This window comes from Dermacentor silvarum, chromosome 1 (genome assembly GCF_013339745.2).
Source record: "Dermacentor silvarum isolate Dsil-2018 chromosome 1, BIME_Dsil_1.4, whole genome shotgun sequence".
NCBI lineage: Eukaryota > Metazoa > Arthropoda > Arachnida > Ixodida > Ixodidae > Dermacentor > Dermacentor silvarum.
The window spans coordinates 95,817,722-95,840,743 of NC_051154.1; the positions used below are offsets into that span (position 1 = coordinate 95,817,722).

General features: G+C 46.5%; 1 protein-coding gene across 1 annotated transcript in view; it reads right to left on the reverse strand.

The window, feature by feature from the left end:
* LOC119432968 (voltage-dependent calcium channel type A subunit alpha-1) overlaps positions 1-23,022 on the reverse strand; it is a 472,601-nt gene that overhangs the window by 48,153 nt on the left and 401,426 nt on the right. The window contains exons 14-31 of the mRNA XM_049671300.1: positions 22,268-22,352; positions 21,777-21,904; positions 21,576-21,688; positions 21,313-21,422; positions 20,145-20,276; positions 18,496-18,568; positions 17,985-18,102; positions 15,981-16,081; positions 15,081-15,217; positions 14,918-14,991; positions 14,417-14,516; positions 10,303-10,492; positions 10,138-10,244; positions 9,085-9,184; positions 8,799-8,959; positions 7,826-7,969; positions 6,044-6,245; positions 2,819-2,983 (exon numbers count right to left, since the gene is read on the reverse strand). Coding sequence (XP_049527257.1) covers positions 2,819-2,983; positions 6,044-6,245; positions 7,826-7,969; positions 8,799-8,959; positions 9,085-9,184; positions 10,138-10,244; positions 10,303-10,492; positions 14,417-14,516; positions 14,918-14,991; positions 15,081-15,217; positions 15,981-16,081; positions 17,985-18,102; positions 18,496-18,568; positions 20,145-20,276; positions 21,313-21,422; positions 21,576-21,688; positions 21,777-21,904; positions 22,268-22,352 — 2,240 coding nt within the window. The remainder of the gene's footprint in view (positions 1-2,818; positions 2,984-6,043; positions 6,246-7,825; positions 7,970-8,798; positions 8,960-9,084; positions 9,185-10,137; positions 10,245-10,302; positions 10,493-14,416; positions 14,517-14,917; positions 14,992-15,080; positions 15,218-15,980; positions 16,082-17,984; positions 18,103-18,495; positions 18,569-20,144; positions 20,277-21,312; positions 21,423-21,575; positions 21,689-21,776; positions 21,905-22,267; positions 22,353-23,022) is intronic.

The following is a 23,022-nucleotide window of genomic DNA, read 5'->3' on the forward strand; positions in this document are numbered from 1 at the left end:
CATGTTGCCCAACAGCGGCTCGCCCGTCGGAGTTTGTTGTGATACTCCTCACAAGGAGTCCATTGCTACTGTATTCGCAGCATAGCCTCATCCAAGCAACAAGCTTCTTTTGAGTCAAATGACAGCTTCTGGGAGGGGGGCTTTTCTGCTGCCCTCTGTCGGAGCTTTCAAGGCCTGGAAACTTGGGGCAACTCCGAAGAGCGTAACACGACAGCATGCTCTGCGTGAGATGTGTTGAGCGGCAGTGAAACGCCCATGCCAGACACGAGGCTCAGAGTTGGTTCACATTCGAGAGTGGCGACTCGAGCGCGGAGGCTCGCAAAGGAGCACACAGTTCAGTTCCTATATAGACAAAGTCGAGCACGTCCTGAGTGAGACCAGGGCGCTGAACCTCTGGGCGGGGCGTCGGCATGCAAGCACGCGATGCACAAGTGACATCTGCTGCGGGGCCTGGCATACCCTCCGCGAAGTACCGCAGATGCTGCTGGGGGAGCAGCCCAGCTCCATGCCATGGTCACGGGCGGCGCGCGCGCGCGCATGGCACTACCCACGACGCACGCAGCGCCAGCCGGAGCTTATTAGTACACTGTGGTGCTGTGCGTTGAAGCTGCAGTCGAAACTTGACAGAGCTACTCGGGCTTCCTACATTTGTGCAGAAAACGTATGCGCGAAGCTCACACGCGCCTGCGCACCTTGGAATAGGTAGAAGCTAATCACTCACTGTTGGTGTGCTGGCGTAAGACCCCGGTAAAACGAAGTTCGATATTACGACAGTGCATGGCAGGACATAATCAGTGCCTCGAACGAAAAGCTCTCGATCTTCCGTTGCAAGGAAACATCGCATAAAAAGTCAAATCGGCGTGCAATTGAAACTTATACACATCTCACGCACTGTCATCTTCCGCGGCTGGCAGGAGTTCGTGTGCGGTAGAGTTCAAGCAATTGTAGAGTTCCCTTGCTATCTTTTCTGAGGACTGGGAATCGCATCCTAAGGACTGCTAATTTTTAAACAGAGGCTTAGCTGGTGGTGAGGAAAAAAAGTAAAGGAACACGATTACCGCTCGAAACGAAGTGTGAATGAGCTGTTCCATAGCGTTTAGAATTTGCAATTTCAGGTAAACACACAAGTGACTTTGTCCCGAAAGGACAGGGTAGCCCAGACGTTAGGAGCGTGAAGTACTGGCACAAAAAATTGCATAAAGATACCTTGCACCCACTCTGCACATATCACATGACCAATCGATATTTCATTTGAGTAGCTTAGTTTAATTAGTTCAAATATGAGCTAACCGTTAGCGGCTGTAGATTCCTTGTAACAGTGTATCCAAATGAGTACCGGGAAACGGAACGGTCAGTTAAGATATCTTTATGAATATCGCTTTCAGCTCGCACTGATTGGTTAACCCTAAGAAAAAGAAGTTGCAAACCGAATTTTGCTTGGGCGCATTCTTTTTTCAGCATTATTTTTGCTGCGCGTAGTTGTCAAAAGTGATGACAGCATGGGCAAAAGAAACATCGCGACGTGAATTAATGCCCTTTGCTGCAAGCTGACGTCACGCAGGACGTTGCGTCACATTAGTTGAAAGAATCATCGAACATTATTTTTTCGCAATGTGGTCCCAGAACAGTCGTTATGGAGTGACATCTGTGCGGCTTTTGGAACCTTAGAAGGTGAGAACGAGGGTTATTGTCTCTTCGAAATAGCTATGGAATACTAAGAAATTAATGGGAGGCGTGGCGCATCGCTTGAAGACACTTTTGGCTACGGGTGTATGCCACTAGTGTGTAGAAAGGTCGAGTTATGAATTTTTGTTAGAAAGCAAACATGCAAGATTGTATGATTGACTGTAATGGATTAAACAGGACTGTGTTTCTATTAAAGTCAATGATGCAGACAAATGAGCTCCGAAAAATGTGGATACCCGTGTATGCAAAGTGCTTTCGTAAGCCCTAAAGTCTAAAGCTAGTGGCTGCGTAATTTATGTTCGCTCCTTTTGAATTTGGCTCCAAATGCGACATCACGTGAACCTCATCCAGCGGTGGTCTCAACTCCACGTGCGGCTACGGGAACTCGACGATACAGCGCACCGAACAATTCCATTGAAAGAAAGAACGCGTCATTTTTGAAGAACAGAGACGGGTAACCTGTATGTACAGCCTCACGCACAAGAAAGAAAACAACTCCGGCTAGTCTTCATCCTGGCCATTGCTCGAGCAGTGGCCTCACTTGGCAAATACGAGGTTTTGGCCACGGAGTGGTCTGCTGTGTAAATGTTGCTCGGACGCCGTGCATGGCAGTGTGGCCATGGGCCCGCGATCCCCTACCACGGGGGCAGCTCGGCTCAGGCGGCGTGCGGTGCGCGCGTGTGCTGCGGGCGCCTGTGCTGGTGCTGCTTTGCGTGCGTCTGGGCCGCGGGCAGTGCGCGCGTGCGCGCCGGCTGACCATGACAGAGCAAGCACTATGTATATATACATATATACATATGTAAGGGAGGAAGCAGGGCGGGGCCGCATGCAGGGGCGGCGCGCCCTTGGCCGCCGAGCCCAGTCGTATTCGGGCCCCGATGCACACACCAAGGGGGCCTCATGCAGGCCGCCGCCCGCCGCCTCATGCCGCATCATCATCATCATCATCATTATCATTTTCATCAACATCATCAACCAGGGACTCCGCTGCGGCAAGCGCGATCGCGCGACCCCGAATCCACATGGTCGCGAGCCGGGGCCGCGCGGCCGCTGGTCACTGCGACCTCGCAGCAGTGGCCTGTCCAGCGGGTTAAATGACAGTCGGACGAGAAAGTTGCAGCTTCCAACTTACCTTCATCATGAGCAGAACGGTGTTGAGCACAATTAATACCATGATAAAGTATTCAAAGGGAGTTGAAACGACTATCTTCCACACTTTGTATTTAAAACTGTCTTTGTTCTTTGGCATATACCTCTGCAGTGGCTTGGCTTGAATGGCAAAATCTATACAGGATTTCTGGAACGGGAGAAAAGGACAAGTGCGTTGTGGTTGCTGTGCCACACCGTCGAGCATGTACACAGCAATTGCGGAACATAGCTTAAGAAAAGAAAACATTGGTTGTCAAGTTAACTCAACGTGAAGAAGCTTGGATGTTCTTTCTGTTCAAGCTGCCGTGGGCATGGTAAGTCCGTGTCTCTTTCTTTCAGAAGTCCTTGTTCGAAATTGTAAATGAAGATGTGGGTAACTGCCTAAGTAAGGCTACTGCGTTAGTCTAGCAGCGGAATAGTAAAAAGGTGAAAGGACGCAAAGGCTTCAGTGCGGATAGCACCAAGTCGACACGGCGCTCGTCTGACGCCGTCAAATACAAGCAGGGAATCGAACGGTCGTTCAAGCAGGAGGGTTTCAAGGGGGTCCTGCTACATTCTTGTCCACCCTTTCCTACATTTCTGTCCTTCACAACCCTTTCAGGAGGCATCTGCGCCAGTAGACACGCAACCGCGTCATTGATGATGATGACGCTCGATGACCACACTAACTGATGAAAGTCACCATTGGCAGGCCTCTATTTGGAGTGCTGGAAGAGGGCACATTTAGAAAAGCGCATAATTGAAGATAAAGATATACATAAAAAATATATATTATATAAAAAAGCACAGCCTATAGTTGAATACGACTGATCAAGCCGTATTCAAATAGTCGTAGAAAAACACTTATTGTTAACGATGACAAGCTTTCTGGACACACACAGCATTTTATCGCCTAGTCAGTATGGTTTCCGGCCTGGACAAAGACACTCAAACCCTTCTGGAAGATTTCTCTGATCAGTTGAATGTAGCTTTCGATAATAACAAAGTTGCTTGTGCACTCCTTCTTGATTGTAGCAAGGCTTTTGATAGTGTTCACCATGGTCTGTTGTTAAATAAACTTTTTTTGTAAGGATTTCGGGGTGCTTTCTGGTCGTTGTTAGCTAATTTCCTTCGGGATAGGCGTCAGGTCGTCTCAGTTGGGCAAGTTCATAGCGCATTCTCCATTATTAATGCTGGAGTTCCGCAGGGATCTATACTCAGCCCATTCCTATTGAATATTTTTGTAAATGACCTCTGTAGCATGATACCCGTTTCTCTTTATCAATACGCCGATGACACGATGATCGTAACTTCTGCCAACAGCTACTATGAAGCAATTGCTTCATTACAGTCTGCTGCCACAAAAGCTATCAACTGGTTTAGAGATAACCTAATTAATATCAATGCATCCAAGACCCAATTAATCTGCTTCCATAATCCTTTGAGGAAGGTAACGCTTGATTATCCTCTTGTTTTGCATTGTTCAGATTGTTTATCTTGTTCTTGTAGACCATTACAGTATTCATCTGTTGTAAAATATCTTGGTTTATATCTTGATAGCGACCTTTCTTGGAACAGCCACCTTGCTTATGTTTGCAAAAATCTCCGCGCCGTATGATGTCTACTGTACAATATAAGATATTACATGCCATTATCGGTAAGGAAAACAATAACACACGCTTTAGGCTACAGTCTGCTGCGGTATGGAATAACAATTTACGGGCGCTGTGCTGTTCGCTGGCACAACAGAATAAATGCTATACTGCACTCCCTCTTAAAAAAACGTATGTTATGATCTGAGCCTGAAAGCTGACGCAGACTGTTTCAAAATACTTTCGATGCCGAATTTCAATGATCTTTTAATGCAAACGGTTGTTTTAAAACACTTCTGGTACAGTGAATTCCTAGTTCCGTACACTTCTTCCCGTTACTTAAGGCCCAGGGATCCATCCCTTTTCGAGGCCACGCTGTTCTACAAGGTACGGCTCTAGAGCTCGCGCCCATTACGTTCCAACCTACTTCAATAAATCGGCGAGGTCTCGGCTAACGCGGACTGAGTTAAATCGGACAGGAACCCCCCAGCACATTCTGTGCAAAAACGAAATACAAGTTAAAGAGACTGCTGAGGCATATCTAATTGTAAAGGCGTATTTGTTCCTTTTGCTTACCGTTATTGCCCGGTCAGCCCATAAAGTGACCCATGTGATTGCGATCCCACTATCAAGAACGAACGCTGCAAGGAGACTATTTCCGGGCTCCTACTACGCTTATTGGTCATCTCCTAGTGCCGCAAGTGTCGCCTACATAAACTTGATCCTTCGGTAAAGCTGCAACTGTCATCAAGAATTTCCTGCTCTAATGCAACGTTGTAATGCCGCTTCTGGAACGGGGTTGCATTCACGAAAGCATATTCGTTCCGCATTGACACCTACGTGCGACTACTGCGGCATCCAAGGAAATATTGAGCACCTTTCTTACTTTTGTTCTCGTTATGACGTCCAGCTCCGCCCTCTCCGGACAGCATTAAACCGACTAGGCTCAAGACCGTTTTCAGAAGCCAGGATTCTTGGACCATGTCCGTCCGCGTCGTTGGCTCAGAAAGCAATGAAGACGTTGTTACAGCACTTGAAGTCGACAGATCTCTGCGACCGTTTGTAGACTTCGTGTGCTCCTTCGAGTGTGCACGCTACTGGTGCTCTCTATCTCTCTTTTCAACCTGTCACCCCTTCCCCCAGTGCAGGGTATCAAACCGGACGTGGTTAACCTCCCTGCCTTTCCTTCCCTCTCCCTATGGTAACTGATGACAGACGACGTCTTCAAAGCCAACTTGGGCAGAAAGGACGGGTATTTCAGCGAAGGCGAGAGTGATGAAAAGCCTGTACACAAATTCAGAATTTTGATGGTAAGGGAGGCTATAGCGGAATTCGACGATCTGCAGCATTACCTTGTGCAGCTCCCATGTTTCGCTGCAGAGCGCAATAAGGTCGGTTGCAGTCACACATTCTCTTAGACGAAGTGTGCAAAAAATGTGTAACTTATCTCACTAATTTTATTGAATACACGTTAAAAAAAGATTATCTCTTATTGAACATGCTTGAGGAATGCTGAGGTGCACGATCTTTACAACAAAGTGACCTGTATAATGAAGAATTTCGGAGGTCCCGAGCACTTTGTCATAAAGGCGTTCGACTCTATTAAATTTCAACTGAGAGAACCCGAGATGGCTTACCTGGTTTTTGTCAAGCTCGCCTTCTTCGAGCTCTTTCTCACCCTGCTCTTGAAAAGTGATGATGATGAGCGCTACGAAGATATTTACAAAGAAGAAAGGGAACACGATGAAGAAGACGACGTAGAAAATGGACATCTCAATTCGGTATCTAGGCAGAGGCCCCTTGCCCTCGTCCGTGGAGTCCATCGAGTTCTGAAGCACTCTGCAGAAAAGAACAGTGAAGTCGTCAGTAAGCGACCGGGAGAGAGGCCGCATAATGCTCCCGTTATAAGTAAACATTTAGAAACAGGCGGACCTCAAAACTGCCTTTCGAGAAGAAAACTGTTATCGACAAGCGGCCGCCGTGCTATGCCATTACATTAAAGCTTGCTGGGCACTGCCTTCTTAAACGCTTGGCTGCTAATTGGAGAACTTTCTGACTGCCGTGCTTCGATCGCAAACTTAGCGCGCGTGTTTGACAACAAAATCGGATGGCATCCATATTCACAACCGAACTTTCTTAACTTCATTACATTATTGTTGCCGATAACTTGTACTAAGCCCATTCTTTATTTCTGTAGAACAATGCGCTGGTGGAGTTCACAAGGCGGTGTCATGCAGGCGATGCCAAGAACGTCGACTGCCTAATTTCACACCGTGTTTACAATTAGTTGAGCTGTTTGCCGTGGTTGCGTTTTTCTCATTCAACACCTGGACTAGCATGCAAGGCTATCAGTCATGCTATAGCATCTCCAGCTTCTCATTAAAGCCAGCATCTTCGTCTATCCAGTTTTGCCACCTCTGTTACCAGTATCTTGGGCAGGTTTGCGGCAAAACTGTCTTACAACTGAAGTGATTTGACACAGTCTTGGGAAATGACGGCCTTTCATGTTTACATTCACGAACAGTATACGTATTTATTCAGAGTACTCGAGCTCTAGACCAACGTATGAGCCATTAAAACAAAGTTGGCCCGCTATTTCGGCGTGGCGTAGCCGCCCGTCAATGAAGCTGCCAACTGCTGTTGTGCGTCTTCCTGTCTTGCTTGACTAAGGCGCACCGTTTGCCGCCCCCCCCCCCCCCCCCCTTTTTTTTTTCTAGTCCCCGCACGCACACCTGCCTTATATAAAAAAGATACAGCAAGCATCGCCAGCGAATGCTCCACAAACACAAAGAATAACATAACAGCCGTGCATGTAACACAGTGACTGTCAGCCTGGTTTCTAGCTATTCACTAATGCTTTCCCAGTCGCAGTGGCTCATCATGCACCGCCATGAATGCGTTATTTGCTTTAATTAGAGCTGATCAATGTATCGAAGAAGGCCTATTATTGTGTAAAAGAACCTAAAATCACGTGCGAAGTCAAACACAGGAAATCGTCGTCCGCGCACATGCGTCTTAGACATAGGCAAACCAATGCATATAACGAGGGTCACTTGTGTACACTGCAGTGGAGCGCACTTCACGAGCTTCGAACAAAAGCGTCGACCATCGAGCTGGTTTAGCGGCAACTGCCATTCAACTTCTTGCTCAGCACACTGAAAGATATGCAATATAATACACATCATAACATTTTATAATTCAATCTGCAATGTAGGAATGCGTGAACCAAAAAGGGCATATAGTTGTTCGTGTTTTCTTTTTTTCTTTTTTTAGTCAAGTTAATCACAATAAACACTGTGATGTTTGCAGACAGACAGGCAGCAGTTCCGATAAATAACAATCTTTTCGAACAGCTTTCGTCAAATAGCTCAGCCTCAAGCTACTAGAGTAAACGATGAATGGATTTTCCGGTTACTCACTGTGGCCAGCCCTCGCCCGTCTGCACGGTGAACAAGGTCAGCATGGCCGCCATCACGTTGTCGTAATGAAAAGGCTGGTGCTTCCACTGACGCCGCTCCACCCTAGGTGGCTTGTCCGCGTCGCTGAACACGTAATATTCTCCCCTGGGAGGAATAAATAGCGAAAGGGCATGCGCAGATCAGTGGTGGACACACTATGCCACAATATCCTTACCACGGCATGCGCGCGCTTTGACAAATATGTACAGCTCACAAGATATGCGAATATATCGAGCCCCCTAAAGTACCAGAGCTCAAACGAATGAAAAGAAATGGTCTTCCTAGTCTTGAGTCTTAGGCTATAAAACTGCATCAGACTAAAACAATACCAAGCAGCAGTTCTGATCACCGGTATGCAGTGGCCTGTATAGGTTTTTCGAAGGGCGCCACGTAGGTGCGGCTGTCGCTTTCTAGAAGTATTCTGCGCTACTCTGTGGTTTCAACTTGTGTGGGTTGTTCCCAGGAACACGGAACACTTTCTGCGGATCCGTGCAAGCACGTCTGGGTGCTTTTTAATTCCTTCGATTGCTGTCGCGGTGCACCTCAGTCAGAGACAGCGTCCAGAGAGTTATATTTTCAGAAATATAGTGCCCGTTATTAGTGATAAACTCTTACAGTACGGTGCGGTCATTGAGTGCTGACGAACGTATATCTACGAAAGGCTATGAGAAACGAACAGCTGTTCAAGCTTTGTAAAATTTCAAGAAAAACACGCACGACAAAATTTCTGAATTGTTCATCAATAAAATACGCAGTGCGACACAACGATGATCATAACAGTATGAAACAGGGAGGAGGTGTGCTGTCTGTTCTCTGCTTTTCCATGCGATCTACTTGCGTCGCGCTACATATTTGAATAACGAATCCGCACGAACTCGCCTACCTTTCAGTGTTTTTATGAATGTTAGTTGAACAACACGAATAGGGTACGTACTTGCATTCACTTTGCGTGAGCTTGGACGCGTCAGTGCAATAGTGAAACTTGCCATTGAATAGTTGAACGGATATCACAGCAAAGATAAATTGGAACAAAATGTACACGATGAGTATGTTGAACACATTCTTGAGGGATGTGACTACGCAGTCGAACACGGCCTATAAAGAAGAATCATAAGTTGTGTTACCACGTGCATTGAACAGTACGGAAAGAGAGCAAATGACAAAAAAGCCAAATGCTCAGCAAGTGCGCCAGAAACCGAATAAATGGAAAGACACGTTACCTTTAGCTTGGGGACGCGTTTAATAGTTTTTAGTGGCCGCAAGACTCGTAGAACCCTCAGTGATTTGATGGTGCTAAGGTTCTGACCTGTGGAGCTTCCCCTGTAGTAATAATAACGACATATTACTCATTTACATTTATGTTCGACTTTTTGATTACTTAAAAGCAGCAAAGGGAACACGAATAATCTGCGCTACACACCGCGCGTAACTTAAATATAGTAACACTTAAAAATCCCAGCGGCCGTGATATATTAAACAAAAGAAAGCGATTACGATCAGTAGCTTCTTCGTTACTTCATTTGCATGTTTACAAGAATGATTCTACCGCTTCCAACAGATATACCGGAGCTGTGATTTACTCACTGTGCTTTGTTTCTTCACAGTTCAAACTTTCGCACATTACGACATTTACAGCAGCATAGATTGTGGCTGTTCAAGATACCGTCAATTACGTAAGTTAACAGCCACCTAATCGATGAGTCACTTTTGAGATTCGAATATAGACCTACATTCTCTGCAGCTTATCCTAGGTCATGGTACTCACGAAAAGCTTGGGGAGTACCGCCAAGCTGTCGACAATGGTCATGTTATGCTTTTTGAATAGTTGCCGGGTCATCACGGAATTGTCGGCAATCACAGCGGAGATGAAGCTGCGCGCTTGGCTCACCAACAACACCTCTCCCTGGCTATGCGAGTGTCGAGAACGGATGCCGCACGGCTTTGCTCACTGCATTACTACGCTTCGGCAACGGGATTCACCGGGTGTCACCAACTCTCTCTTGTTTTCACCATACCGTTTGCTTGTGACTTCGCCTGCTAACCGGAGTCTCCCGTCGCGATACGGCCTCACTGATTTATGACTCTAATTAAGGCGACGAACAGGACAATTTTGCATGTAAGCTTCCTACAAAAGTGCAGCAAACAGCCCAGAAGCCCAAGGCCGTGAAATCGCAGAAAATATCGAAATACACTAGTCTCAGAGCAGAAAGAAAAATCCGGGCAGAAAATGCCGCCACAAAAGCTCTTTTCTTACGTAAAGCAGAAAGACTTACGCAAATGCGAAGGCAATGAGTGCGCAAATGACAACAATGGCATCTAAAATGTTCCAGGAGTCTCTGCAGTAGGCTCCTGGATGAAAGATGACGCCCTGGTCGGCGATCTGAAAAACAAAAACACGTGAACGTCGTGTTGCAAGATTGCCAGGTGAAGCGTCTTACCTTTAGAAGCATCTCGACAGTGAACACCCCCGTAAACGCATAGTCGAAGTAGTTCAAGATTCTATTCTTTGTCGAGTCTTCCTCCACTGGGTCTTCTGCGGCTAAGGCAATGCTACTAAGCGTTATGGTGATCATGATGAACAACTCGAAGTAACGAAGATTAACAATGAAATGGGCGGCTCGTCGGATCCTACGAAGGAGAACAACAAATTGTACAGCCACATTAAAGCATTCAAAACACAGACATCGCACCGCAACGGTTCACCACATCGGAATAAGAGATTTCGCTTCGGCAGTAAAGAGGCAGATAATATTAATGAAAAGAGTCGCCACACACATTGTCCATGCAAAAAGATGAAACACACGCATGCACGCACGCACGCACGCACGCACGCACGCACGCACGCACGCACGCACGCACGCACGCACGCACGCACACACACACACACACACACACAGACACACACACAGACACACACACACACACACACACAGACACACACACACACACACACACACACACACACACACACACACACACACACACACACACACACACACACACACACACACACACACACACACACACACACACACACACACACACACACACACACACACACACACACACACACACACACACACACACACTGAAATTGGCTCCGCTAACTCTAAGTATTCTATAGCGTATACACAAATTTTTGTGATGATTATGACTCCCCAGGCGACCTTGCACACTCCTTCAATGCTACCGCATTAAAAAGTCGCACGTCTTATACCGACTATCTTGATGGTGTCAACAGCATTGAACATGATCATCTGCGACGTACGGAACGACACTCGAACATTCCATAGCCAGCCACACGCAGGGCAAGGCAAAGACAAGAGCTTTTATTATTGGAACGATCCTTTTAAGTGTCGACGCCAGTTCGCGATTTTCAATAATTGCTGACCTTACGGTCCCATCATTGTCGCCGACATTGGTTTGAGAAATCCTCGCATTTACCTTGCCGTTCGTCCACTGCGTCTTCGGGATATTGCTAGGCCATTTCGACGGTTTATTCCTTCTAGGGTGTTGCTAACCTTCACACATTTTCTTTTTCAGTCCTTTAACTACAGCAACCCGGTGAACACGCTCCTCGGCTTGGTTCCTCGGAATAATGGGCAAGGGTTTCATATACATTCCATAATCGGCTTATTTTAATCAGCTTCACCGCAACTCCCCCTCCTCCACACTCCTCCTTTATCCTACTCTATCGACCCACGCTTAAAGGCAGACCACCCAAGGGTTGCAACCGGGATCGAGCTTACGAAGAAATCCAAATTCGCACCAAAAACGGCAGGACTATCCCCATAGTGAAACAGATCTGAATCCTAGGACTCATAATCGAATCCAAGGACACTGACGGAGAAACCGTCAAGAGGCTAGTAACTTAAGTCACCAACGCAATAAGGCTAATCAAGAGAGTCACAAATAAACACCAGGGAATGAAGGAAGCTAACGTCGTCATACTCATCTATTCTAACGCCATAAGTAACATTATATACGTGGCGGCATACCTCAATTGGTATTCAGCCGGAAAAGCCAAAATCAACGCACTCATACGAAAGGCGCACAAGTAGGGCTGTAGGCCTTCCAGTTAGTACCAGCACCGAGCGACTACTTCAACTGGGTATACACAACACGTTAGCGGAGCTGATAGAGGCTCAACAGATTGCTCAGTTGGAGCGACTTGCGGGTTCGCGCACGGGCAGGAGTATCCTCGGCAAGTTAGGGATAAGCTATTACAATCAACAAAGATGTAAAGTGTCGGTTCCTAAGGCAATCAGGGAAAAGATCTAGGTCACCAATCTGCCCAAAAAACATGCACCCCGAACTTGATCAGGGCAGAAGAGAAAGCAGAGATAAAGCTCTACTCAAGGCAGTATACGGTAGAGACAAGGAGGCGCTGTTCGTGGACGCAGCGGAGTACCCGAGTCACGATTCCTACGTCGCGGTAGTAATAAACTCCGACCACGAGTGCATAAGCGCGTGCTTGATACGCTCTAATAATACTGAAATTGCAGAAGAAGTAGCTATCGCTCAGGGCTTAATTTCCCCCAAATGTAGATACGTCATCAGCGACTCGCAGTCGGCCATCAGAAACTACGCGCGAGGAAGAATATCGCCCGAGGCCGCTAAATACTCCACGCGAAAGCCCAGCTCATATCATCAGAGGAATTCGAAGAGAGATACATCATTTGGTTCCCAGCCCACACCTGCTGTGAGTCCCCCGCTCCCAACCTCAACGAGGAAGCCCGCCGCATCGCGCGAGGTCTCATTTAGCGCGCTCGCGAAGAAACTTCCCCCTAAGGAACGGGAGGAGAGGCCTGGAAGGAAATGAACAGAATGTTCAGATTCTGCGACATTACTCGCTTCTACCAAAAGTCGAGCTGCAGATTTCCATCTCTTAGCTCCAAATTTGACAGATCTCAGGCGGTTGACTGGAGGCAACTTCAAACCAGAACCTTCCCCAACCCGGTGCACCTACATTGTATCTACCCCGAACTGTACCCAGATGACTTGTATAAATTATGTGGGACAGAACACGCCACCCTAGAACACATTCTATGGGAATGCGCACATGTACAAGATAAAAATGCAGTCTACTCAGAACAGCTTGGGGCGCGGTGGAAAGCCGCGCTGATCAGCTCAGATCTGCAAGATCAACTATGGGCCATCCAGCGAGCACGAGAGGCGGCTGAGAGACAGGGCCTCTCTACCGCTCCTGGCGCGGCCTAGACCCAGGCATCAATCCGCTGGTTTCAATAAAGTTGTTTCACTCACTCACTTCACCGCAATAAAGTTACGTTATGGGATGAAACATACACAATGTATTACAATGAAGCATATTTGTCGTGCAGTAAAGCATACTAAGAGTGACAAGGGGGCACTGTCACGCCTCCTAATACGAGTTGCATGCGTCGTCTCGGTCACAGTATGAACACTGAGACACCTAATAAGTGTACTAGCAGGCCTTCAGAGCTGTTTCTGACGTGGCGGTGGTAATTCAAACCCTCGTTTTGGGACCATGACCGCGCACCTTTAGCGGATGCGAACAGAAATGAACTCAGCGGTCGGAGAGCACGGCATGAACTCTGTCGATGCAGCAATTTGGTGGCTGGGCCGTTGCAAAAAGAAATAAACGAATGGCACTGGTGACGCCTGTGAAGTATTCATACGGGAAATGACTTCGAGAATTCGCAGGTACGGATCATGGCCACGTTTAGGACCGCTAATCGAAATCCACCAGACCCACGGCAGGCGTGACTCCAGTAGCACCTCCGGGGCCATCTGACAATTTCTCGCGAGACGGTGTTTCATTTTGTGCCAACAGCTTTCAATGTGACAGCCCGCCCTAGGGTTCACGATGTCCTCAGAGAGATTCTTCAGAGAGATGAACTGTCTCCCAGTGTAGATTGACGCTTGCCCCGTTCGCATGCACCAGACCTGGGATGCAGTTGTACGAAAGCTCTACAAGCTCTCAGTATAGAGCTCTCACTAATAAGATAACCGCCTCAGACCTTTAAATATTATCGGACGCGATATTATTGATAAATGGAATCCACACGAGGTTTCTACGCTTTTAGACCGTTGGCCGAGCTTCTGGAGCACCCATGTAACAACTTTCAAAGTTGGGAACCGTGTCTTATACAAGTCATAAGTGATAGAATTGAAAACCGAATGTTTGAAGCGTTTCATATTCCTTGACATTTATGAGTGTTTATAAAATATTATTAACAATTTAAAGCCATCAATGACAACAATTTCACCTCGCCATTTATGGATCGAACAATTTTGTACACGGTAATAAATTTACATATAGGTAACGAGGCTTCCATGTTTCGACATGGAAAAACGTAACTAGAGTTAAGTTTTCTTCAACACTCTTAAAGACTGCTGCCAACAATGGTGAAATATTTTCGCTAAATAAAAGCTGAATTCACTTGCACTTCGAGATATTGCATGAGTAAGTTTCTCAACATTAAATGACAGAGCAAGTGCAAAATCAATGAATAAAATTAATGGAAGCAACTGAGTCGATAGATCGCGCCAGAAGAATGTATGACTCACGGATTTGTCGGAGAACAGACGAACATGCAAGAGTACGGCATCATTGGCTTTGGACCAGTTATATCGTCTTCATCGTCATCCTCCCTAGGAGGTGCATAATCTGAAAAATGTGCAAATTTATTGAGGTAGAGACGCAGCATTTCAAGTGCGACTATGCTGCAGAAGTACAGTATAGGGCTCATATCCCAGAGTGGGATATGAGTGATATATGAGCATCTAGCGAGATATGAGGATATATGCAGTGATAGTATTACATCCAACAGAAGGATTTCTCAAGATAGTTTAAATTAAGGTACTTATTCCTCCGGCAAGGAATCCAGGTGCACCCAGATGCATAAAAAACAATAAGATAAAACACAAAACGAAGAATATGGGGTATGGACTCTGCAGGTGTCAAGCCATGTTGAAGACATGCAGCACCTGTTTAATGTGGTCTCCCTTTTGTAATGTTTGTCCGCGCTATATGTTTTGCTGAATATTGCAGAGCAAACAATGACTTACCTTCATCAACATCAATGTTGTTATTGTCATTGGTTCCCTTGAATTTAGATCCAGCTTCTAACTGATTTTCTTGACTGCAAGGAGCACACACAAAAAAAAAAAGCGGCAAAGTTATTGTGTCTAATGTTGTGACGTGGTAAGAGAAGATTCCTGAGACACTTACAAAGGGAACGTTTTCCCTTTGCCTGGCGCGCCGCTCTGAGGCGACGGCGGGCAGATGTTTACTTGCGGTGGATCTAAACTACCCGTTGTTGCCATTTGCAGATCAGCAATTTCCTTCTCCAGCTCCTCCTTAGCTCTCTGCAAAGATGGTGCAGTGAAAATAAACCCATTGAGCGAACAGCGCCAAAAGCTGTTATTTTTGAGGTTATGAAACGGAAGGTTGATGGTATAATCGAGGTACCCGACACTCGAAGCACTGCTCATCGCACGGTTGATAATGAATAGAAGACTGTTGCAAGAGGGATAGCTGATCGAGTTGGAGCGAAGCAGGTTTTATTTATACATATTAACACGATCCCAATTTTATTAACATCTGAAGAAAGAACGGCATTTCTGCGCCACAGAGGTGCTCGATGCACAACAATCTCTTATCGAAGTTCTAATGAAGCCATCACTTCATAGCCTGAAATATCGGTCTTGTCGGTGTGAACTATCTATAGGAAACTTACGCTTGGGCTGACTAGGCAGCGCCAGGCTGTATGCAAGGAGGACAGAAAACATGGTACCGCTACGTTCTCCCCAGCAGCCTACGCACCTATTCGTTTCTTAATCTACCCCCATAAGGCACTATACTAATTTTCACTCATAACCAGCCAGTGTGTAAGGTGGCCGGTATGAAAGGTCACCTTACACACTGGCTGGTTATGAGTGAAAGGGGAACAGCAATTACCCTCTCCGTGAATGCAGGCTGTACCACTGTGGTTACCACGATAATAATTTAAAAAAATGTATGCACAATCAGAGTGAGTGGATGCAATGACGCGCGCTAGCAGATCTGAACTACTGTGCCCTCTTATATAACATGACTGCCAAGGAATCCAGCCGCTCACGGGACACGCACCTCCTTCTCCTCCTCTGCGTCTTCCTCCTCGGCTGCTGTCAATTCCTGGGCATTTGCCAGGTTGTCCACAGCGATGGCCAAGAATACGTTCAACAGGGTATCTGTACATCACGTCAAGGACTGAATCGCGCAACACAGCTGCAGAGCCAAGGTTTTCCATAACCGCTGCAGTGCATCTGTTAGGCACAGTTTCAACTCTTTGTTTCGCGGGCCTAGTAAACAAAAGATGTGTTGAGTTGTAAAAACCGATGGTATGTACAGTGTATTAAACACTCTGCATCTTCTTGCGCTGAACACTTTTGAGTTGAAGCGCACTTCGTGTGGCACCTGATATGCCTCTCAATTAGGTGGACTGAGAGAGATGACAGACCACACTCGCTATTAGATTATGTATCTGAAAAAAAAAGTGTCCGGAAACCATTCCCATGCAAGAATGGTTTGTAATGACACTTAAGCGAGGACGAATTGCGACAGTGATGACAGCAAAGGGCAGCTGAGGAACAGCTTTTAGGAATGCAATATTTGTGGGTATACGGCCCCAGACTACTTCAGTAGCATGTCACTGTTGCTTTATTAGATTTATTCATTGAGTAATGAGGTATAACGGCAAAACAGCGGCTATTAAAGAGTGTGCTGTCAAGGATTTCTGGTGTTCTTTAACGTTCGCCCAACGCTCGGCACATGAGCGTTCTTGCCTTCCGCCCTCGTCGGAATACGGTCACTGTGGTCGGGAACCGAACCCGTGACTCCGTAATCAGCAACAGGACGCCACTGAGCCACCGCGGCGGGCGTGGTCACTGTTACCGCATACTTTAGACATTGTGTTTCGATCATACTGAGCCATATTAGAAATGTACGCGGCATTTAACCCTTTGAGGGTCGAATTTTTTTGCCAAATGCGACCCCCAGGGTCGATTTTTTTATTGCTGATTTAAATTCTTCCAAAGAACATATTTCGAAAAAAAATATGGTCGTAATTTTTTAGACTGACAGTAAAGTTAGGAAAAATAGTTTGTGTTGCAAAGTACACAATGTTTATTCATGAATAAGAAGATAAGCGCACTGAAAAATGGTTGTGTGCACGTCCTGAAACCCAAACAAGTGAGAAGCCTTCGCCTTATCGCCAACAAGGTGCGATAGAGCTTTTGTGGTCTCCAAAAAATGAAACGCAAGAACGGCAGCATCGTTTGTGTACATACGCGCCTGCCTGGGAACCGGTTTAATCACGCCGCGGTGGGCGATAAACGATCGAGTAACAAGCGGTCACCCTTTGAGAGATTTGAAACCAGATGGCCATCAGTTTAGCGCATGCAACAAGCGGGATCCGCCGCAGGAGAACACGGTAACTTGCTGCCGGTGCCGCGCGCGCACGCGCCCAGAAGCAATAGCTGACGCACCATTGCCATATAATAATAATAATAATAATAATAATAATAATAATAATAATAATAATAATAATAATAATAATAATAATAATAATAATAATAATAATAATAATAATAATAAAAACGGAGAAAAAAAATTCCACGTGTTTCCGTCGAGCGGCAGCACATGACAAGCGAAAGAAATGATCGAGAGAGGCGCGCTTTTTAAATATACAAGCGATAACGTACATGTACGTACGCCATTGACCCTGAAAGGGTTAAATGAATGGCTGTGTGCTTTTGCCGTGAGTCTCGCACATGTGTTCAAAGTTTTAGTGCATATTACGCGTACATGTTCATTAATTAAGTTTTTCTAGCTTTCGAATGTATTATTACAGCTGTATGTACGATAAAGTTTTTTTCTTTTTAATGTGAACTAATGTAGCCAGAAGCTTGTGGCATCCAACTTCATCTTGTTCACGCAGTTAAACTTACCTACCTACTGTGTAGCCTTAATTTTGCGGCAGTCTTCGTACTAAAACAGGTAATTTTGAGTGTTCGATAAGGCAATGCCATTTGTGCGTATCAGAGCAAGCTCGCCTGCGAAGCAATAGTTTCATAACAAGGTCGAAAAGGATACAGTTGCCAAAAAGGACGAGAATAATGAAGTAAAGGCTGTAGATCATCCCACCATGAATTCCATCTTGGGACTGAATGCCATTGTACATGACCTCGTTCCAGTCCTCCCCCGTTAATATCTGAAGCCAAGAGAAAGAAAGACAGAGAAAAAAAGGGTCATGATGTAGGTCAACAGTCAAAGACACTGGCGCAATTTACCAAAGATAAACCTTACCAGCTGAGGGTGCCGACAAACTACTGAAAACAAGCAATAGGAGCGAGCTATTTCTCTAAAAAACTAAAAAAGCCTAAAATTAATGTTTAATTTTTCCTAATCTGAAGAAAAAAATGACTGCGTCCTGTAAAAAGGAAGAAGAAGCATAGCTGCTTAGAGACGAGCGAAACGACTACAAAGAATTGCACAAAATGTATTGTGGCGACGGGAACTTTATGTACGGTCGCCGGATGCCACTGCATCATAGCTGCACCGAATGTGCTGCGTTACAATTAACTCGGTGACGAGTGAACATTACCTGAAACACTGTGAGCAAGGCAATTGGAAAAGTGTTGAAATTTGCCGCCGGCGTGCCCTCGGGAAAGTTAAATCTGCGAAAAAAGAAGAGAGATAAGAAAAACACGGTTAGTGCAAAGCATATTCTATTATCTTTTTCATATAACGCTGGTTTCGGGCAGCACAATGCAACAATGAAACACAAACGCAACAATAAAAAACAAAAAGTGCTTTCTTTCAAAGAAAGGAAAGTCTGTACTATTACAAAAATAAAGATAGCAATAAGGGCTGTCAGTGGTGTTGCTATTGCTGAAATCTGGGTGAGTTGGTTGCTGACAATAATGAAACGCGGTTACAGCGCTGAGGCACAAACACGAAAAGTACCCGTCCTGCACATTTCGTGTTTGTGTTTCGTCTTCCTCAGCGCTATTACCACGAGATCTGTAACGTAAAGCTATTCCAATCTGTTTCGATTCCATTTCCTTCGTTAGCCCTCCGCGATTGGTCAAACATTTATGGGGCCACGCCCACTTCGCCTGCCTTTCATGATACGTCACGAAAACCGCGAAAACTCCCCATCTCAAGATGACGTGTACAGATTTACTATGCATGACTAAGTCGAACAAAAGAAAAAAAAAAAACATTTATTTCTGATTCTACGCCTTCGTCACCATTAGCCTTCCGCGATTGGTGAACATGTTTTTTCGGGCCACGCCTAGTTCGTCTTTCTGTCACGCGACGCCACAAAACCGCGGACACTCACCATGTAAAAGTGACGTGCGCGCACCAAAGATGCGTTACTATGCCGAACAAAATTGAATCGTTTTTTTTTTGGAAAGCTGGAGACAGCCCCGTTCCGAATAGGAATAGAATATGGCTGTCCACTCGTTTCGCGGGCTAAACGGACGATCACAACACCTCATAGATGCGGCGCTGTGAATCTATGTTGTGATACTACCACGACCTCGAGTGTTGATATATGGCTTCGGCAGCGGAGTTTCGAGTGCGACAAAGCCCACCTGCAGCTTGAATACGAACCGCATCGTCCAAAAGTGTCTAAATTTGTCGCGCGTCTCCCCACACGACGGTGCCTCTAGTTTCTGTTGTAGCAGCTGACAATAAACGACACACACAAAGAAAACGAAAGAAACACAAGACGATCGCTCGTCTTGTGCTTCTTTTTTCGTCTTTGTGCGTTGCTTCCTGTGCGCTACTGCAATGTATATGTTCCAACTCGCACGGTTTGCTTTTCTTCGACATAACGTCGCCTCTCGTATCGTGAGAGTTTCTCCACAACGACTATATAATCCACCTTAGCACTGGTCGGTGGACGCTGCCATCATGAAGACAGTGGGCTGTAAATGCTGATATTTTCTCGCAGTTGCGCCCGACGTCAGCAAATTAGGATGCCTGTAAAACGCTGAACACTCCCTGCGCAACCAATGTACTCTTCTCGGAATGTCTGTGGCACCCCGCGTTGGTAACTGCAGCGACAAATGTTTTCTGTTAAGGATCTAAGACGACGGCATTTTCTTGGTTTGCGGAAATAGTGTACACAAGCGCCACTCTTCGTCATTATAGGCTCTTCTCTCTATTTCCGGGTGCTCGCGGGAACACATGCGCAGTGGCGCGCAATGCGTGAGAAGACACCGCGGCGAGCCCCGCACTCACACGCCGCCGAAGAGTTGCATGCCAAGGAGCGCGAAAATGAGGATGAACAGGAAGAGCAGGAACAACAAGCTGATGATGGAGCGCATGCTGTTCAGCAAAGATATCACCAGGTTCCGTAGCGAAGACCAGTACCTGCGCAGAGAAAGAACGCACAGGTCAGGCGAATGCGATCTCCGAGCAGCGAGAGAGGATTTTGTATGAAGTTGTCACGCTGTGTGTCTGGGTACTTCGGATGCGGCCTGGCCACAGTCTTTATTCAGATCGTGTAAGAATACCGAGAACAATTCTCGGGCTGTACATAATTAATATAATGTTCTTGACATTGACTAACCGACTACGGAGTGGCTGGTAAATACAGCAAAATCTCGGCCAGCATTTTGAGGAGCGGCCCATTTTTATACACTATTATACACCGTCGCTGTAAACCGAACGAAATATTTGGCTCAACGTTAGGATACAGGACAGCGGTATGGATTAGGGAGCAAACGGGGGTATAGCCAATACGCGTATTGGGCCGATAACCGGTGGTTTGTCAGAGTTGCACGATGGGTGCGAAGAGGAGGCAAGCGCTGTCTAGGATGGCAAAGAACTAGGTGGGGCGAGGACGTCAAGAAATTTGCACGCATAAGATGGGGTCAGCTGGCGCAACACAGGGGTAATTTGAGATCGGTGGTTGAGGCCTTCGCCCTGCAGTGAACATAAATGGGATGATGGTGATGATGATCATGATGAAGAAGATGATGACGACGATGATGATGCCTGTAAATGAATATAGCACTTTGCCTCCTCATCTCTAGCCAGGATTCCCCAAGCATTGCTTTACCAGCGAAATCATTATTAGAGTTATGCATACAGAATATTCCATTTATGCTATATATTGTACGTCGATCTAAAGGAAAACAAATCTGTAGTCAAGCGCATTGTTATTATTATTATTATTATTATTATTATTATTATTATTATTATTATTATTATTATTATTATTATTATTATTATTATCCCTCTACTAGATCTGAGATATAATGTATTTTTTTTTCAGAGGAGCCTTCTGCTTTGAAAAGGAAAAGGCTCCGAGACTCTTTTGGCGCGCTTCCAGAGATACAGTCCTACGCATGGGCGTCAGCTGACGCTACGTGAATACCAATATGATCGGACTGTCGCTACTCACTTGGTAAACTTGAATATACGCAGCAGCCGAAGGGCCCGAAGAACAGACAGTCCGAACGAGCCTTCCTTGAGGCTGGACCAGACCACTTCAAAGATGCTACCTGCTATAACCTGGGCATCAAACGAAACCATGTAAGTACGGGTAGTCAGATGGATCGACCTCTCGACGGGACGATCGACATAAAACGAATAAACTCGAGAGGAAAGGATACTTCTAACATGCGGCCACAGATATATAAAGAAAAAGTTAATACCGGTACTTACTACACAGTCGAATCTGTTGAAAGACGATTCAAAATAAATGCGTGGTCCAAGAGCATACACCTTGATTAACATCTCGAAGATGAATAGCCCCAAAAATGCAAATTCTGCATAATCTGCAAGGACAAAAAGAGGGTGCCGTGAAAGCGAGATTAATTTTTGCAACAGAGAAACGGAAAGCATGAGGGATGCACGTCTACTCACATAAAAAGTATGTGAGATATTGATCTTGATCATGGTGCTCCACTGCAACGCACACCGTGTTTAAGAACACAAGTACAATCACAACCCAATAGAAAGTTTGCGTCTTGACGACTTGACGAATGAAGAACCTGAAAGAAATATGAACGAAGAAAACATTTGAACATTGCACTTTCAGAGGAATACTTTATTTATCTATTTTGTAGCACGTTCAAGCTACACAACACACCTGAAGCTAACACTGAGAAAGTTAAGATTTCCCGTAAGAGGGAAACAAAAATTCCTAGATGCACTTTGGATATCGCGACCTCCCCTGTAGACATTGAGAGCGCGCTGCTAGTGATCACTGTGTGGGCAGAGGAACACTGCGTGTCACCACTGACGAGAGCTTTGCATGACACGCATCACTCGACGGGGACGCAGTGGAGAGTCGGCATGCTCTTCCCTCCACCTACCGATCATGCGTGCAGTGCTCGAAGGCTTAAGAGACGCACCTGAATTGCTTCTCGGCCTTCCAGAAAGCTTTACAGGCTCCCTTGTTCTTAATCTTCGTTTTGAGGTAGGAAGCCCTCGCGAAGCCTGCAAGAAAGGCAGCGTCGTCAGCGGTGCGGGGGGCTGGCCCCGGGTACAGCGGGCGAGTCACGATGCTCGGACTACGAGGTCCCCGACTAGCGCGCTCTATCGCAGGCAACGCGCGCGCTGCGCGGGCGGCGCTTGGACCTGGACTACGTTGCGGGCAGGACACTGCTTCTAGGTGGGGGGAGTCCCTGTACCTTTTAATTTAACCTTCCCAGCGGGGGTCTCTGAGGGCGAGACACACACCGTTCGAACCAGCGCACCCGGCACATGTGTGGGAGTGCGTGTGAAGGGGGGCACATGCGAGAGAGAGAGGAAAATGTGTTAGTCGCTCCTCGACGACGGGGCCCGCCTCGGCCGCCTGTGAGCCCCACGGGAGGGGGGCTCGGGGGAGGGAAGGGGGCACCCCTCCCCGGAGTGCTCTCCCGCTGCCTGGGCTCACAGTCGGCCACTGGTGGCTGCGGGCGGAACAGCGGGGGCCAGTCACACAGGGCCAGGAAAAGCAAGAGAGAGTGCGGCAGGCTGCTCAGTGGACACATTACACAAACACCGCGGCGTACAATGCGAAGCTCACTCGGCCTGTATGTCTTCGAGAGAACTTGCTCACACGAATTGCTTCCTGAAGAGAACGAGTCGGCCTGCGTGCGCGTTTGCAAGTAGCGCTTCACTACCG